Source organism: Tiliqua scincoides, chromosome 1 (genome assembly GCF_035046505.1).
Source record: "Tiliqua scincoides isolate rTilSci1 chromosome 1, rTilSci1.hap2, whole genome shotgun sequence".
NCBI lineage: Eukaryota > Metazoa > Chordata > Lepidosauria > Squamata > Scincidae > Tiliqua > Tiliqua scincoides.
In genome coordinates, this window is record NC_089821.1 from 38,112,867 (window position 1) to 38,128,869 (window position 16,003).

The 16,003-nt window shown below is 47.1% G+C and overlaps 1 protein-coding gene across 1 annotated transcript; it reads right to left on the bottom strand.

Moving 5' to 3' along the window:
- Window positions 1-244: 244 nt before the first annotated feature.
- Window positions 245-11,812, bottom strand: SVIP (small VCP interacting protein). The gene is made up of 3 exons (XM_066611276.1): window positions 11,654-11,812; window positions 4,268-4,318; window positions 245-428 (listed from the first exon to the last, which is right to left on the bottom strand). The coding sequence occupies exons 1-3, from the start codon at window positions 11,714-11,716 to the stop codon at window positions 258-260; spliced, it is 285 nt and encodes a 94-aa protein (XP_066467373.1). The 5' UTR covers window positions 11,717-11,812; the 3' UTR covers window positions 245-257.
- Between the last annotated feature and the right edge of the window lie 4,191 nt (window positions 11,813-16,003).

Here is a 16,003-nt window from a genome sequence, read left to right on the forward strand (position 1 = left end):
GCTACATTGCCATCGCCAGTTACTTCTGGGTTCAGTGCGTGGAATGCTATAAATGGTAGTAAGAGGCTCAGTGCAGTAAGGAGGGCCTTTCCAAGTGTGTGAAAACTACGCACAGGAGCTCCGCCCACTGATCTGAGCCTCCTACCACCATTTGCAGTGTCCCACGTGGTCTTGCTGAAGGCTGTTAAGAGGCCTGCGACAGCCCAGGGAGTGCCTTGCAACACCATTGCAATGCACCATTTGGGAACACCTGAGCTTTAAGATGGACAAAAGTTAAAAGTTCTGAATTTATGGTAAATATACATAATTACCCTTAGTCCACCTCCTTCTGTTCCTGGGCTAGCAGATTCAAGGCGCTTTTCAACTTCTTCCTGTTTTCTTTTCTTTTGTTCCACAGAAGCTAGATTCTTAATACCCCGAGAAGCGGCCTTTGGAAAATGGACACAAAAAGCAGATTATAATCCAGTTTTTTTCTCCAGTGACCCAGCCAATACCTTTCCCCAGGCTACTTCTTCTTTTAAATGAATATAGCTACACGCACATACACACAGTGCTATTCTTATTCATAAGTGTCATTTTGTGGTAAGGATGCTCTGATGCAGGTCTCCTCGCTGCTCATCTCCCGAGGCCTCAAGAACATGGTAACAAGATCAAGATCTGGGGAATCAACATACTGTACCATAATACAGATCAACAACATTTTCACCTTCATCTCCCAGAATGATGGAATAGCCCCTGTGGTCTCCCCAAACCTTTACCGCTTAATATTTTAACATGACATTTTGAATTTATGCCAACAAATTATCTTTAGGCTTAACACATTAGAATGTTTACAAAACTGCTCATTAATACACAGGATTGCTGTACCATTTTGTTGTGCATATTTTGTTGTGCAGCCTCTGTAGTCTTAGGAGAGCAGAATAAAACAAAGATTTGTTACACAGCAACTATATAGAGCAGTGTTTCTCAAACTTCGAGGGAGCTTTACTCCCTTAGTAAGTTCTTGCGGAGGAGTGGCTAAGGCAGTGACACAATCCCCAGGATCGCATCGGTAAGGGGGAAGGGGGGGTGCTTTAGGCTTACCTAGAAAGAGGTAGGGCTGCAGCAGGCTGCAGGAGGTGCGGGGAGCCCTGCGCAGCCCTCCGCAGTGCTCCCAACTCTTGGAATCTACAATAGAAGCCTAATACCAGACGGGAGAGCCATAAAGAACCTGGGAAAGAACCTTTCCCTTAAATGCCTCCAGAGCGGCTGGAACATAACCATTGCCGCAGGTAAAAAAGAAACGGGAAATAGCTGAGGACGCTAGTTTGGATGCGTTCTGCACTGCCTTGCGATGAAAAGCCCAAGTGAGCCTGTAATGGAAGTTGATTCCCAGGTACTTGAAATGCTTAACCTGCTCCATTTTATTGCCATTACAAGACCATTTAAAAGCCTTCCATCTGTTGGCAAATATCATTATCTTAGATTTAGCATAATTGATTTGCAATTTGTTGGACAAAAGATACTCTTCAGTGCGACTCAGCAGATGTTTTAGGCCAATCCTAGTACAGGATATCAGTACTGCATCATCCGCATACAGAAGTAGCGGCACTTGACTTGCGCCAAGCTTCGGACAATGGCTATCTACTTCCTTCAGGGATGGGGCAAGATCGTTTAGAAACAGATTGAAAAGCATGGGGGCCAAGACACAGCCCTGTTTGACCCCTTTGTTAGTAGCGATGGAATAAGTTAGATTCCCACTCCAGGAGCGTCTAACCCTGCATGAAGTATTTAGATGGAGGGACCTAATCAGCATCAACAATCTTTTATCAATCCCCATGTTTTCCAACTTGGACCAGAGAAGCTCCCTATCCACAGAATCGAAGGCACCTTTCAGATCAAGGAAGGCTACATAAAGGCGAGCCTTACATATCCTAACCTGCTTATGGGCCAAATGAGATAGGATCAAGCAATTGTCCAAAGTTGATTTGCCCCGACAGAAGCCAGATTGCTCGGGGCCTAAGATGCCTTGCGAAGTAACCCAGAGAGTAAGTTTATTGCACAGATATTTAGCATAAATCTTACCTATCACAGAAAGCAAACTAACGGGCCGAAAATTTCCTGGTGTGGTAGGGTCACCCTTTTTATGGATAGGAATAACTGTCGCTGTAAGCCAGACATTGGGCAATAGGACAGAACTGTCGATCACTGTAAAGACGTGGGCAAGTAACTGGGCCCACCATTCCGGATCGCCTTTTAAAAGCTCAGGTGGTATTTCATCTGGACCTGCAGCCTTCCCTGGCTTCAATTGCATAATTAGTTCTTTAATTTCCTCAGGGGTCACAGGAGGCCAGATAGGCAGATCCACAGAGGTGAAGTCAGGGTAAGTGTCTGGGGATTTGCTCTTATCGTAAAAAATGTCAGTGAAGTGTTGAACCCATGTAGATGATGCAATTATAGCAGGGTCGTATGTTTCTGATCTACACGAACCTGCTACAACTGACCAAAATTGTTTATTATTTTTTTGTTGAATTGTTTGATGCAGCTTGTTCCATTGAGTTAAAACAAACTTTTTCTTTTTCTCTGTCAATAAAACTCTTAGTTGTTTTTTAAGGATAGAGTATTTAACCAAACAATCGGGGTCATTGTACTTTCTAAAATCTAAATAAGAAGCCCTAATACACACCTTAAGATTCCTACATTCACTATCAAACCAATCCTTTTTGTCAAATGCACCACAGGATTTAACCAACTTGGGCTTGGTACTCAAAACTTAAAAACGTGACCAATAAAACCTTCAAAGGATTTGATTTGAACAAGGGGATCTGGATCCTGTAGAATGGCCGATAAAACATCTCTGCTTGCTGGTTCCGTACTTAGACGATGGAAATTTGGGGAAAGGGCGCTGTTAGCCACAATTTCATACCTACACTCTGGATTTGTATCTATCTCAGCTTGTGATGGACGTCAAGGACCAAGTGTTTTGCGCCCACTTCTATTGTAGATTCCAAGAGTCGGGGAGCGCTGTGGAGGGCTGCACAGGGCTCCCCACACCTCTGCAGCCTGCTGCAGCCCTACATCTTTCCAAGTAAGTCTAAAGCACCCCCCTCGCCCCCTTAGCAACGCGATCCTGGGGATTGCGTCGCTGCCTCCCTCCCCTTCCCCCGCCCCTTAAAGGGACGGGGGAAACGTCATAAGAACTGGTGGGTCACGACCCACCAGTTTGAGAACCACTGATATAGAGAACATTCAGAACCATCACTGGCCCAATGAGCAACATGACAGAAAGGTAGAGCACAAGCTACAACATCTTTTCCTGCAATAGGAACCTTTATGTTCCACCCTGGAGAAAAAGCAGCTTCAGGGAGGAGCTGAGAGTTAAAGAAAGAAAACTGTAGAGAGAAACTGCCCCCCACCCCATCCATGATCCTGATCCAAAGTCAGCCTGGTCCTGCACAGCTGCAGTTACCTTAGCAAAAAAAACCATAATTAGAGGCAGCTGTCATTGCATCCAGACAATGTCAGTTTCACCAGAGAGGGACTGGCCTTTGCAATCTTCAAATATATGAAACAGCCACAGCGAAAACTCCCTATTCTAAATCCAAGGCTGCTCAAGAAGTTACTGTGATGACAGGAATGGATGGCTTTTAAGCAGAGACTCTCCTCAACCTCTTGAGTGTCCATGTGGCGAGCAATTTTAAAAGTTAATCATCCCCCCGTGAAGCACTACCCCATATGTACACCGTCCCATCCTGTCTTCCCCACACAGCAGGTTGTTAACATCCGAATGACTCTCCAAGCTGTCTGGAACCTCGTAGACTTCGGGAGTTCTGTCCAATTTTAGCCACAGAAATCCGTGGCTCTCAAACACCAGCACTGCCTTCCCTTCCAGTATTGTTCACACTCACCAAAACAGTGATTTAGCAACACTCAATGAAGACCTTAAAGTAAGCATTCCTGAAGATCCTGCCCTTCCCTCCCCCTGCCATTATCACAGGCTTTTGTATCTTTTGCTCCTCAGCAGAAAAGCACAGTGAAGTTATGACAATACCTAGAAGCTCTTAGTGGACAGTGATGCAAATTGGGTGCCTCACTCCATAAACATTCACTGCAAAGCCCAGCCTTCAACTCAGGAGAAGCAAACTGTAATGGCATAATGAGGTCTACTTCCCAACATGCTTAAGTGATGCGATTTCCAGCAAAGATCCATCCATCTATTGTTCACATTCATTATGCAAGACAGTGTATCTGAGTAAATAGTATCTCCCCGTGCCAAACACCTGATTACCTCCATCTGCCTTTTTTCTGCAGCTTCCGCTAGTTGCCTTCTTTTCATTTCCTATGGAAATATGAAAGAAAACCATTTTAAGAAGTTGTTTTTACACCAAATTTACTGGGGAAAAAGTGATCCTTCACAACATGGTAAGTATTTAAAATGGATGGAAGTCTACTCCAATCTTTCAAATGCAAATTTGAGAAGACTTCAAATTCATAGTGGCCAACATTAGATTTCTAGTTACCCACATGCTTGGTAGTTTTCCACATATGTGGTAGCTCTCAGGATTTGTTGCCTGTGCAGCCAACTCACTTGCTATAAGAAAATGATGATGCTTCTAGGGCTACTAGTGAAATTAGTAAAAACAAAAAATGGATATAATGCTTCAGTCAGTTGTGGGCCTTTGTTCCACAGCTACAAACCTATAGGTAGAGGTGTTTGTTTCCGGTAAAATAGGATTACCGTCGGGCAGCACAATCCTATGCTGCCCGGACCACAGGGTTATCATAGCACCGAAAATGGCTACCGCAGCATCCTGAGCACTAACAGGGCAGAAGACTTTCATCCCTTTCCCCCAAGTAAGGTAAACTGCCCCACAATGGGGCTACTCAATTCTGTGGCAACCTTGGACCCAGGACAGTTCTTCCTATAAGACCATAGTACTGGCAATGTCACAAGCTGCCTACCTACTATCTGACCATATGAAGAATGCTAGCAAGGCAACCATTACTCAATGTAGGCTGTGAAGAAATAAACCAATGCAAGGGTATTTTTTGAAGCAGAAAATACATTTAAGCTGAACAGAAAAAAGCTGCGTTCCAGTAAGTGTTCATTTACAGTCACAAGAAAAACAATGCAAGCAGAGCTAAAGGGGAAGGCTAGTCTCCATTGAAATGTGATTTCTTCATCTCCATTGTTCAACTACACCAGCCATTTTCAACCACTGTGCCGTGGCACACTGGTGTGCCGCAGGAGTTTGGGGGAGGATCAATTGTTAGTAGGGCCACTGGGGGATGCAAGCCCCTGCCATCAGTGCGGTGTGCCTTGCCAATTGTCAAAAAACTGTTGGTGTGCCTTGACAGTTTTAACACCTCCTCAGTGTGCCATGAGATGAAAAAGGTTAAAAAATCACTGAACTAGACCAACAATATCACTGTTTATCATTTTGCTTACCAGAACAAGAATTTTCTAATTTTGCTATTGCTTATTTTAATGAGTAAAGTTACTCCAAAAGTTGACTGACTGTGGGCCCAACCCTATCCCATTTTCCAGTGCTGGTCCTGCTGAGCCTATGGGCTACGCATGGCTTCCTGTGTTGGGGAGGCAGTCACAGAGACCTCCTCAATGTATGGGAACATTTGTTCCCTTACTTCAGGGCTGCATTGAAGCGGCACTGGTGTTGGAGAGTTGGATAGGATTGGGCTCTAAGTGATCTTTTAAAAGGGGGAAAAATCAGTTTAAAACTCTGCTTAGCACAGCAACATTCCCTGGGGAACAAGGATTAAATGACCAAAACAATGGAACTACCACTTTTTTTTTTTTTTTTTTAAAGGAAGTTATCTTTTCTGGTGTTTCTGGGTGTTGCCCCAACATCAATTCTGGGTGTTGGAGTGGGTGAGGGAGGAAAACATTTCAATTCCATCTCATTTCTCCGCCTTTTAAGTTTAAATTACACACAGTTTAAAAATAGGACCTCAATTTGATATCCTTGGTGAAAGCTAGATGAAGCTGCTGCTGTCGTCAGAAGACCAAATAATCAATTGGGCTAGATGCGATCCCAGCAGAATCAGTTGTGCCAGCTAGAAAACTAAGCCTCTCGCCACCAGCTAAGTATAGTGTTAAAGTGTGCTACATGGTGCAAATGAGCATGCATGTGGAAATGCTTGGAATGAATAGACAAGGTAAAAAACAAAACATCTTATCTTAAAGCTCTGTTGTACTTAAACACAGCCCTGCAAGGGAGCTCTTTCTCTGCACCTGTTTGCAAGCAAGTGCCAGGCAGATGCCTTTTAGCTCTGCCTGGCCTGCAGGCCTTTAAAATGGAATTGGACAAATTTCTGGAGGAAAAGTCCATCACAGGTTACAAGCCCTGATGGGTATGTGCAATCTCCCAACTTTAGAAGTAGGCTACCTCAGAATGCCAGATGCAGGGGAGGGCACCAGGATGCAGCCCTCTTGTTGTCTTGTGTGCTCCCTAGGGCAACTGGAGGGCCACTGTGAGATACAGAAAACTGGACTAGATGGGCTTTTGGCCTGATCCAGCAGGGATCGTCTTATGTTCTTATGAATGGGCCTATAAGGATGCAATCCTAGGCACCCTTTCCCAAGAGTAAGCCCCACTGAACACAATGGAACTTACTTCTGAGTAGACATGCATAAGAGTGCATACTTAACCCAAGTTAAACTTAATCTAAGTTAGAACATAGCCTAACCAGTTCAGTAAATTGGGACACAGGATCTAGACAGCAATAAATAATTAAAAACTCAAATAAAAACTAGCTTGAGGTTACAAAACAGTCCAGCCTAAGAGAACAGAACTAGGAGGGAAAGAACCTAGTAAGGGGCAATTCCCATTCAGGAGCCTGCAAGTAGGTTACGCCCATCAGCAGCCTTTTGTCGTCCTGAGCTTTTGTAAACTCACCTGGGAAGACCAGCCCCCCTTTCAATCAGGAAGGAAGGAGGGAGGAGAAGCCAGCCAGGAGCATAAAGCTAGGCCTGCCATTGCGTGAGGCTCTCTCCAGATGCATGTGGCCTCTGGGAACCCTAAGTGCCAGGTAAACTGAGAGTTTAGCATCTGGGCGAGTTCAGCAGCAGGGCGAGGAGGCCAGGGCCCCATACACTGCCCTTCCTCTTCCCTTGAGAAGAGGGCTGCTAACCAGTGTAGGGTTTTTAAAAGTACCCCTAAATAAAACAACAACAACAACAAAAAAGCTATGCAGTCAGACAGCCAGCAGCAGGGTGGGAGCTTTCCAGTGTTCTGCATTGAGTGCCACATGTATGATTATATGCCTCTGGGGCATAAGTCATGGGTGTGTCCTCGGTGCAAGGAGCTCCAGGGTCTCAGGGAACGCGTCCGCTCCCTTGAAGCCTTGGTGGCCGACCTGGAGAAGCGCAGGCAGGCAGAGGAGGACCGTGGGGAGACTTCCGGGGATGATCAGGCTTCGTCCCAACCTCAGGCATGCAGCTCCTCAGCTGCCCGGGTGGGAAGTCTCGGGACTGGAGGATGTCATCCTGGAGAGGAGGGAAATCCCCTAGGGGGGACCCCTTCTCCAGGGGATGGGCCCGTATCCGAACGCACTCGGGATACTCCTCGGCGGGAGGGGGGTCGGTGGCTTCTTGTAGTGGGGGATTCGATTATTAGAAACATAGAGAGGGGGGTTTGCGACGGATGTGAGGACTGCATGGTGACTTGCCTGCCTGGTGCGAAGGTTGCGGACATCACTTCTCATCTAGACAGGCTAGCAGACAGTGCTGGGGGAGAGGTAGCGGCTGTGGTGCATGTCGGCACCAACGACGTGGGCAAGTGTAGCTGGGAGGTCCTGGAGGCCAAATTTAGGCTTTTAGGCAGGAAGCTGAAAGCCAGGACCTCAAAGGTAGCGTTCTCTGAAGTGCTACCTGTTCCACGCGCAGGGCCAGCTAGGCAGGCGGAGATCAGGGGTCTCAATGCGTGGATGAGACGGTGGTGTAGGGAGGAGGGGTTTAGATTCGTTAGGCACTGGGGAACGTTTTGGGACAAGCGGGGCCTGTACAAGAGGGACGGGCTCCACTTGAACCAGAATGGAACCAGACTGCTGGCGCATAACATTAAAAAGGTGGCAGAGCAGCTTTTAAACTGATCCCTGGGGGAAGGCCGACAGGAGCCCAGGGGCATCCGGTTCGGGACTCCTCATCCCTATGGGATGAGGATGGGGAGGTTAGAGAACAACAAGACAAAGGCAGGGTAGGAGAAGAAATTGGGAAAGGTAGGGTGATGGGATGTGATAGATGGTTTGGCACAATGAGAGGATGCGGGGACAAAGGAGCAAATAAGCAGCCCATCCTGGGGCATTCCGTGTATAAATGCTTTTATGCGAATGCCCGAAGTCTACGAGCAAAGGTGGGAGAACTGGAATGTCTGGTGACAAGGGAAAACATTTACATAGTGGGCATAACGGAAACCTGGTGGAATGCGGAGAATCAGTGGGATACCGCAATCCTGGGCTATAAACTCTACAGGAGGGACAGGCAGGGGTGTGTTGGAGGTGGGGTGGCCCTTTATGTTAAGGAAGGGATAGAATCCAGCAAAGTAGAGATTGAAGGTGGGTCCGACTCCACCGTAGAATCTCTGTGGGTTAAATTACCAGGCTTGTGCAGCGATGTAATACTGGGGGCATGCTATCGTCCTCCAGACCAGAAATCAGATGGGGACCTTGAAATGAGGAAACAGATCAGGGAGGTGACAAGGAGGGACAGGGTTGTAATCATGGGGGACTTCAATTATCCTCATATTGACTGGGTCAATTTGTGTTCTGGTCATGATAAGGAAACCGGATTTCTTGCTAAATGACTGTGCCTTAGAGCAGCTAGTCATGGAGCCCAGCAGAGGACAGGTGACTCTGGATTTAATATTGTGCGGTATGCAGGACCTGGTTAGAGATGTAAACGTTACTGAGCCATTGGGGAACAGTGATCATGCTATGATCCGTTTTGACATGCATGTTGGGGGAAAAATACCAGGCAAATCTCTAACAAAAACCCTTGACTTCCGACGGGCGGACTTCCCCCAAATGAGGAGGCTGGTTAGAAGGAGGTTGAAAGGGAGGGTAAAAAGAGTCCAATCTCTCCAGAGTGCATGGAGGCTGCTTAAAACAACAGTAATAGAGGCCCAGCAGAGGTGTATACCGCAAAGAAAGAAGGGTTCCACTAAATCCAGGAGAGTGCCCGCATGGCTAACCAGCCAAGTTAGAGAGGCTGTGAAGGGCAAGGAAGCTTCCTTCCGTAAATGGAAGTCTTGCCCTAATGAGGAGAATAAAAAGGTACATAAACTGTGCCAAAAGAAATGTAAGAAGGTGATACAGGAGGCCAAGCGAGACTATGAGGAATGCATGGCCAGCAACATTAAGGGGAATAATAAAAGCTTCTTCAAATATGTTAGAAGCAGGAAACCCGCCAGAGAAGCGGTTGGCCCTCTGGATGGTGAGGGAGGGAAAGGGGAGATAAAAGGAGACTTAGAGATGGCAGAGAAATTAAATGAGTTCTTTGCATCTGTCTTCACGGCAGAAGACCTCGGGCAGATACCGCTGCCCGAATGGCCCCTCCTGACCGAGTTAAGTCAGATAGAGGTTAAAAGAGAAGATGTTTCAGACCTCACTGATAAATTAAAGATCAGTAAGTCACCGGGCCCTGATGGCATCCACCCAAGAGTTATTAAGGAATTGAAGAATGAAGTTGCAGATCTCTTGACTAAGGTATGCAACTAGTCCCTCAAAACGGCCACGGTGCCAGAAGATTGGAGGATAGCAAATGTGACGCCGATCTTTAAAAAGGGAAAGAGGGGGGACCCGGGAAACTATAGGCCGGTCAGCCTAACATCCATACCGGGTAAGATGGTGGAATGCCTCATCAAAGATAGGATCTCAAAACACATAGATGAACAGGCCTTGCTGAGGGAGAGTCATCATGGCTTCTGTAAGGGTAAGTCTTGCCTCACGAACCTTATAGAATTCTTTGAAAAGGTCAATAGGCATGTGGATTTGGGAGAACAAGTGGACATTATATATCTGGACTTTCAGAAGGCGTTTGACACGGTCCCTCACCAAAGGCTACTGAAAAAACTCCACAGTCAGGGAATTAGAGAACAGGTCCTCTCATGGATTGAGAACTGGTTTGGAGGCCAGGAAGCAGAGAGTGGGTGTCAATGGGCAATTTTCACAATGGAGAGAGGTGAAAAGCGGTGTGCCCCAAGGATCTGTCCTGGGACCGGTGCTTTTCAACCTCTTCATAAATGACCTGGAGACAGGGTTGAGCAGTGAAGTGGCTAAGTTTGCAGACGACACCAAACTTTTCCAAGTGGTGAAGACCAGAAGTGATTGTGAGGAGCTCCAGAAGGATCTCTCCAGACTGGCAGAATGGGCAGCAAAATGGCAGATGCGCTTCAATGTCAGTAAGTGTAAAGTCATGCACATTGGGGCAAAAAATCAAAACTTTAGATACAGGCTGATGGGTTCTGAGCTGTCTGTGACAGATCAGGAGAAAGATCTTGGGGTGGTGGTGGACAGGTCGATGAAAGTGTCGACCCAATGTGCGGCGGCAGTGAAGAAGGCCAATTCTATGCTTGGGATCATTAGGAAGGGTATTGAGAACAAAACGGCTAGTATTATAATGCCGTTGTACAAATCTATGGTAAGGCCACACCTGGAGTATTGTGTCCAGTTCTGGTCGCCGCATCTCAAAAAAGACATAGTGGAAATGGAAAAGGTGCAAAAGAGAGTGACTAAGTTGATTACGGGGCTGGGGCACCTTCCTTATGAGGAAAGGCTAGGCGTTTGGGCCTCTTCAGCCTAGAAAAGAGACGCCTGAGGGGGGACATGATTGAGACATACAAAATTATGCAGGGGATGGACAGAGTGGATAGGGAGATGCTCTTTACACTCTCACATAATACCAGAACCAGGGGACATCCACTAAAATTGAGTGTTGGGCGGGTTAGGACAGACAAAAGAAAATATTTCTTTACTCAGCGTGTGGTCGGTCTGTGGAACTCCTTGCCACAGGATGTGGTGATGGTGTCTAGCCTGGACGCCTTTAAAAGGGGACTGGACAAGTTTCTGGAGGAAAAATCCATTATGGGGTACAAGCCATGATGTGTATGCGCAACCTCCTGATTTTAGAAATGGGTTATGTCAGAATGCCAGATGCAAGGGAGGGCACCAGGATGAGGTCTCTTGTTATCTGGTGTGCTCCCTGGGGCCTTTGGTGGGCCGCTGTGAGATACAGGAAACTGGACTAGATGGGCCTGTGGCCTGAGCCAGTGGGGCTGTTCTTATGTTCTTAGTGGGTTGTAAGGCAGCAACCCAAGGCACCCTTTCCTGAGAGTAAGCCCCACTGAACACAATGGAACTTACTTCTGAGTAGGCATGCATAAGAGTGGGCTGTAAGGCATTCAAGGCACCCTTTCCTGAGAGTAAGCCCCACTGAACACAATGGAACTTACATCTGAGTAGGCATGCCTAGGAATGGGCAGTCGGGCTGCAATCCAAGGCACCCTTTCCCAAGGGTAGGTCCCACTGCAGACGTGGCTGGGAGTGCGCTGTGGGCAGCTTGGAGGAAGGGGGCCAGCCACTTAACAGGAAGCTCTCAGGCCAGCGGAGGGGCTTTGCAGGGGGTGCGCAGAGGGGCGCGGGGTCTGCGCGCACTCACCGGGTCGGGCGTCTCCACCACGTCCTCGGCAGCGCCGCCCATGCAGGGCAGGCAGAGCCCCATGCTGGCCGCGCGCGCTCCGGGTGCCAGGCAGCCCCCCGCCTCCCGGCAGCGGCCCCACCGGCGGCCGTCAGCCCAAGCCGCGCCCCGCGTCCTTTGACTCCCGGCACCGCTCGGCGCCTCGCCCGGCTTCCGCCTGCACCGCGGGGCCGTCACTGCGCCACCTGCCGCTCCGGAGCCGGCCAAGGGCGGTGCGCGTCTTGCCCTGCGGCAGCCCCAGCCTGTGTCAAGCTGGGCTTACTCCCGGGAAAGTGTGGCTGGGATGGCAGCCTTTCAGCCCCAGTCCTGGGCATGTCTACTCAGAAGTAAGCCCCGTTGTGCGCCATGAGGTTTACTCCCAGGAAAGTGTGGCTAGGGTGGCAGCCTTTCAGCCCCAGTCCTAGGCATGTCTACTCAGAAGTATGTCACATTGTGTTCAGTGAGATTTACGCCCAGGAAAGGGAAGAGGAAATTTTGGCAGGTGCAGCTTTTTAATCCTTTCCATGTTGAGCTGCACCTGCCAAAATTCCCTCCTTTATACAATGGTTAAAGGTGTAGGCACTTTGTCCTCCATTGTATCTGGTCACCCAGTACATCGGCCAAATCCTATCCAACTTTCCAGTGCTGATGCAGCCACAATGCAGACCTAAGGTAAGGGAACAAACATTCCCTTTCCTTGAGTAGACCTCTGAGCCCCCCCCCCCCCACAGGATGCACCATGTGCCCCATTGGTATGGCTGCATCAGTACTAGAAGGTTGGATAGGATTGGATCCTTACTTCTGAGTAAACAGGATAGGATTGTATAGTGAGGATTTGTTTGATCTGAGATTGAGAAGAATGAGTTATGAAAAAGGGTACATGGAAGAGGTGGATTTTGAGGAGGGATCCATATCCCAAAACTAACCAACTTTCCAGCACTGATGCCGCTACAATGCAGCCTTGAGGTAAGGGAACAAACATTCCCTTACCTTGAGGAGATCTCCATGACTGCCACCCCCAAGGAAGGATGCAGCACTCTCCCTGTTGGCACAGTTGCATTGGCTCTGGAAAGTTAGTTAGGATGGAGCTGTTAATGATTACACACGTGTACCCCACCTTTTCAATTGAACAAAAACAGGATTGCATTCCAAGATAAGTTGACAGCAGATTTCCTATAAATAGCTTATAGCGTGAATTAGCCCAGATTCTCATCTGGTCTGGTTTACCATACTCTTTTTTCCCCTTTATGTTGAGCAGCATGAGGCTTGCTAGTCTTTCTAATTGTCTTTAGAATTCATAACTGTGTTTATTTGCTGCAGATGGAAACATGAAACTGCAGACCTTAGGTCCTAACTTAAAGTGCTAAGTCTGAGCAAGCAATGAACCAGAATGATGGATCAGGAACCGAGCCTTCTGAAGACAAACCAAAACAATGACTAGCCAAGATTCAGATAGAACCAGTCTGGTGTCTCAGGTGAGGCAGGATGTGATAATAAAACAGAATGAGTGGTAGGAGAGTTTGCTAGGATGCAAACCCACGTTAACTAGGGTTTGCCAGATGGTATACCAAAGCAGGAGCAAACCTCAGTGAGGAGAGTTTTGTGGCTAGAAGAAAGAAACACAGGGAACACAAAAGCAAAGCACAATAAATTAGGGAACAACCTGGAGAAGGCTGGTGATAGTCACCTTCAACCAGTTGGGAGTTCCTTGGTGTGGGGAAAATTGCATAGTGACAAAAAGGCTTGTGAACCTTGGCCATACTGTAGACAAACCTGCACCTTGTTTTTCAGAATACATTCTGAGATAGCCTTGACTCACTGCCTTTTTGTCTATGAAAACAGGATGAGAGACTGTACCTTGAAGATTCGCTTCTTATCAAGTAATGTGCCTTAGTCAGGCTAGAGCTGGCTAATGTTTATCTTTTAACTGAATGCGACTCAGCTTATTCTGTGCTGTTTGAAACCCAATAAAAGAGACTTGTTGGAGGCGGGGTGAGAGACTTCCTCTTGCATTTGTTCCCTTGGAAACCTGTCAGTTGTCTTATCCTTCTGCACCTGTACTATATCCAGCAGCTGGATCTTCTGAGTCCTGCTGCTCCCAGAGTCATACCAACACTTGGTGTGCACGTATAAATTTTATTTTTCAGATTTTTATACCACCCTTCCTCCATGGAGCTCAAGGTGGTGTACATAGTTCTCCTCCTCCTTTTATCCTCACAGCAACCTGTGAGGTAGGGTAGGCTGAGAGATAGTGACTGACGCAAGGTCACCCGGGAAACTTTGTGACTGAATGGGGATTTGAACCTGGATCTTCCAGGTTTAAGTCCAACTCTTGAACCACGACAAAAATGGTTCCAAAATTTTTTAGCTTTGAGACCCACCTAAAAAAGAGTTACACTTTACCTGCCGCTCAAGCCCCTATGGCTATAATGGAGAATGGGCAGCAGTGCTTCCCCTAAGTAGCAGATTGTTTAGGCCTTAATACACATAGCCTAAACTACCCTGTCAGTTTCACAACCCACCAAAAATTGGGTCATGACCCACTGGTAGGCCATGAATCCACAGTTGGGGATCGCTGTACTACACCATCTTGGGAGCTTTTATCATTAGCAAACTGGAGAGCAGTTATTCTCAGGAGTGGCTGTCGTGGTGGTAAGTTCAGCCTATGTTGCCTTCACTGGCTTTTCTGACCCCTGTACTGCCCAGGATTGCAGAATGCACTCCCCCCCACAGAGGAGAATACCACCCCCCCCATCTCATCTGGGGTCCTTCTGAGTCCTTCGGAAGGCTTTTAAACTTTACTTCTGGTTTTCATTCAGAAATCAGAACTGATGTTTTAAAACCCTTAGAAGGCTTTGGCCTCAGAAGACCTTCTAAGGCAGGGGTGCTCACACTTTTTTGGCTCGAGAGCTACTTTGAAACCCAGCAAGGCCCGGAGATCTACCAGAGTTTTTTTTACAATGTTCACGCCATCATAACATATAACATTTATGTGTACAATGCGTGTTGGTGTACCTTGAGCCCCACTGAGTATAACAGGACTTACTCCTGAGTAGACATGCCTAGGATTAGGCTGTGAGGCTGCAATCCTAGCCACACTTACCTGGGAGTAAGCCCCATTGAGTACAATGGGCCTTACTCCCAGCATTTCCTCCCAGAGGCACCTGAAGGGGGGTCGGCACTCCGCGATCTACTCATTTTGCCTCGCAATCTACCGGTAGATCGCGATCCACCTATTGAGCACCCTTGTTCTAAGGGCTTTAAAATATCACTTCTGGTTTTCACCTGCTCCCTTAGAAGGCCTCTGGGAGGCTGTGAATAGGGATGCCGTTGGGGCATTTGACATCTCCAGGTACACCAGCAGGTGTCATGAATACTATTCGGTCCATTGTATGAAAGGAATTTGACACCCCTGTGTTAGAAGAATCCACATCTTCTTGCAGTACATGAAGCAATCACTTGCTGAGTTATACCAATGCTCCTTGTGACACAGAGGAAAGTAAGGAAGCTGTAGTTCTGTCAATGCAGTGGACAGCTCCTATGCCCTTTCCCTGGTAGGCATCTCACTCAATGACCACTGCTGAAAATGCACTTTATCACATGAGACTTACAGCCAGTCCTGCAGTGCTGCTTCCTTTGTTGTGACGGAAACAGCAGCCTTTGGTTTTGGAGAGAGATTTACAGTCATCAAGGACCATGAAACTTCTGATCAACCATCATTTGCCTTCATTATTTGGTGGTAGAAGGCCCATTAATCATAATGAAGTCAATCAAAATTCATGATATCCTCATCATCATTTATTCTTTCTAGAGCACTTAACATGTACTAGACGCATTACAACACATTTCTAAAAACTCACAATTCCTGTGTACCCCGTTTAATGAAGACAGAGATAAAATGAATGGAGAGAGGATGGAATCAGGAGAATGTCAATAATTATCAGTCAGGTCATTATTATTACATTGGAAGTATCAGTTGTGGGCAGCCGGAAATTTTAAGATGATGTATATGAATTCTAAGACAGCTGCTTGGTGCAAAGGGCAGGTGTTATTCCATTTTAACATTCAGTTATTTGTGGAAATGTATTCACTTGGGGCATGTTCTGGGCTTATTTTCCTCTTGAAAAATGCAATGAAATGTTCAGAGACTGCATGAATCCAGCTGGTGGGAACTCTTGCAGTCCTTTCCCTGCACATCACAGATGAAACTATTCATGTGGAATTGTACTAACTGTAAAAATCCAGTGAAAGCATCAAAAGCTGAAATTCTATACACACCGGCTCAGGAATAAGTAATGGAACTTCTTTCCAGGTGTAGCTAAGGGGGTAAAG

Bases quoted from the DNA above. Each gene is read 5' to 3' on its own strand.
- SVIP (XM_066611276.1), bottom strand. From the start codon at position 11,716: ATGGGGCTCTGCCTGCCCTGCATGGGCGGCGCTGCCGAGGACGTGGTG. The intron at 4,319-11,653 runs GTGAGTGCGCGC...ATATTTCCATAG, and splicing joins TGGTGGAGACGCCCGACCCG to GAAATGAAAAGAAGGCAACT. The intron at 429-4,267 runs GTAATCAGGTGT...CATTTTCCAAAG, and splicing joins CAGAAAAAAGGCAGATGGAG to GCCGCTTCTCGGGGTATTAA.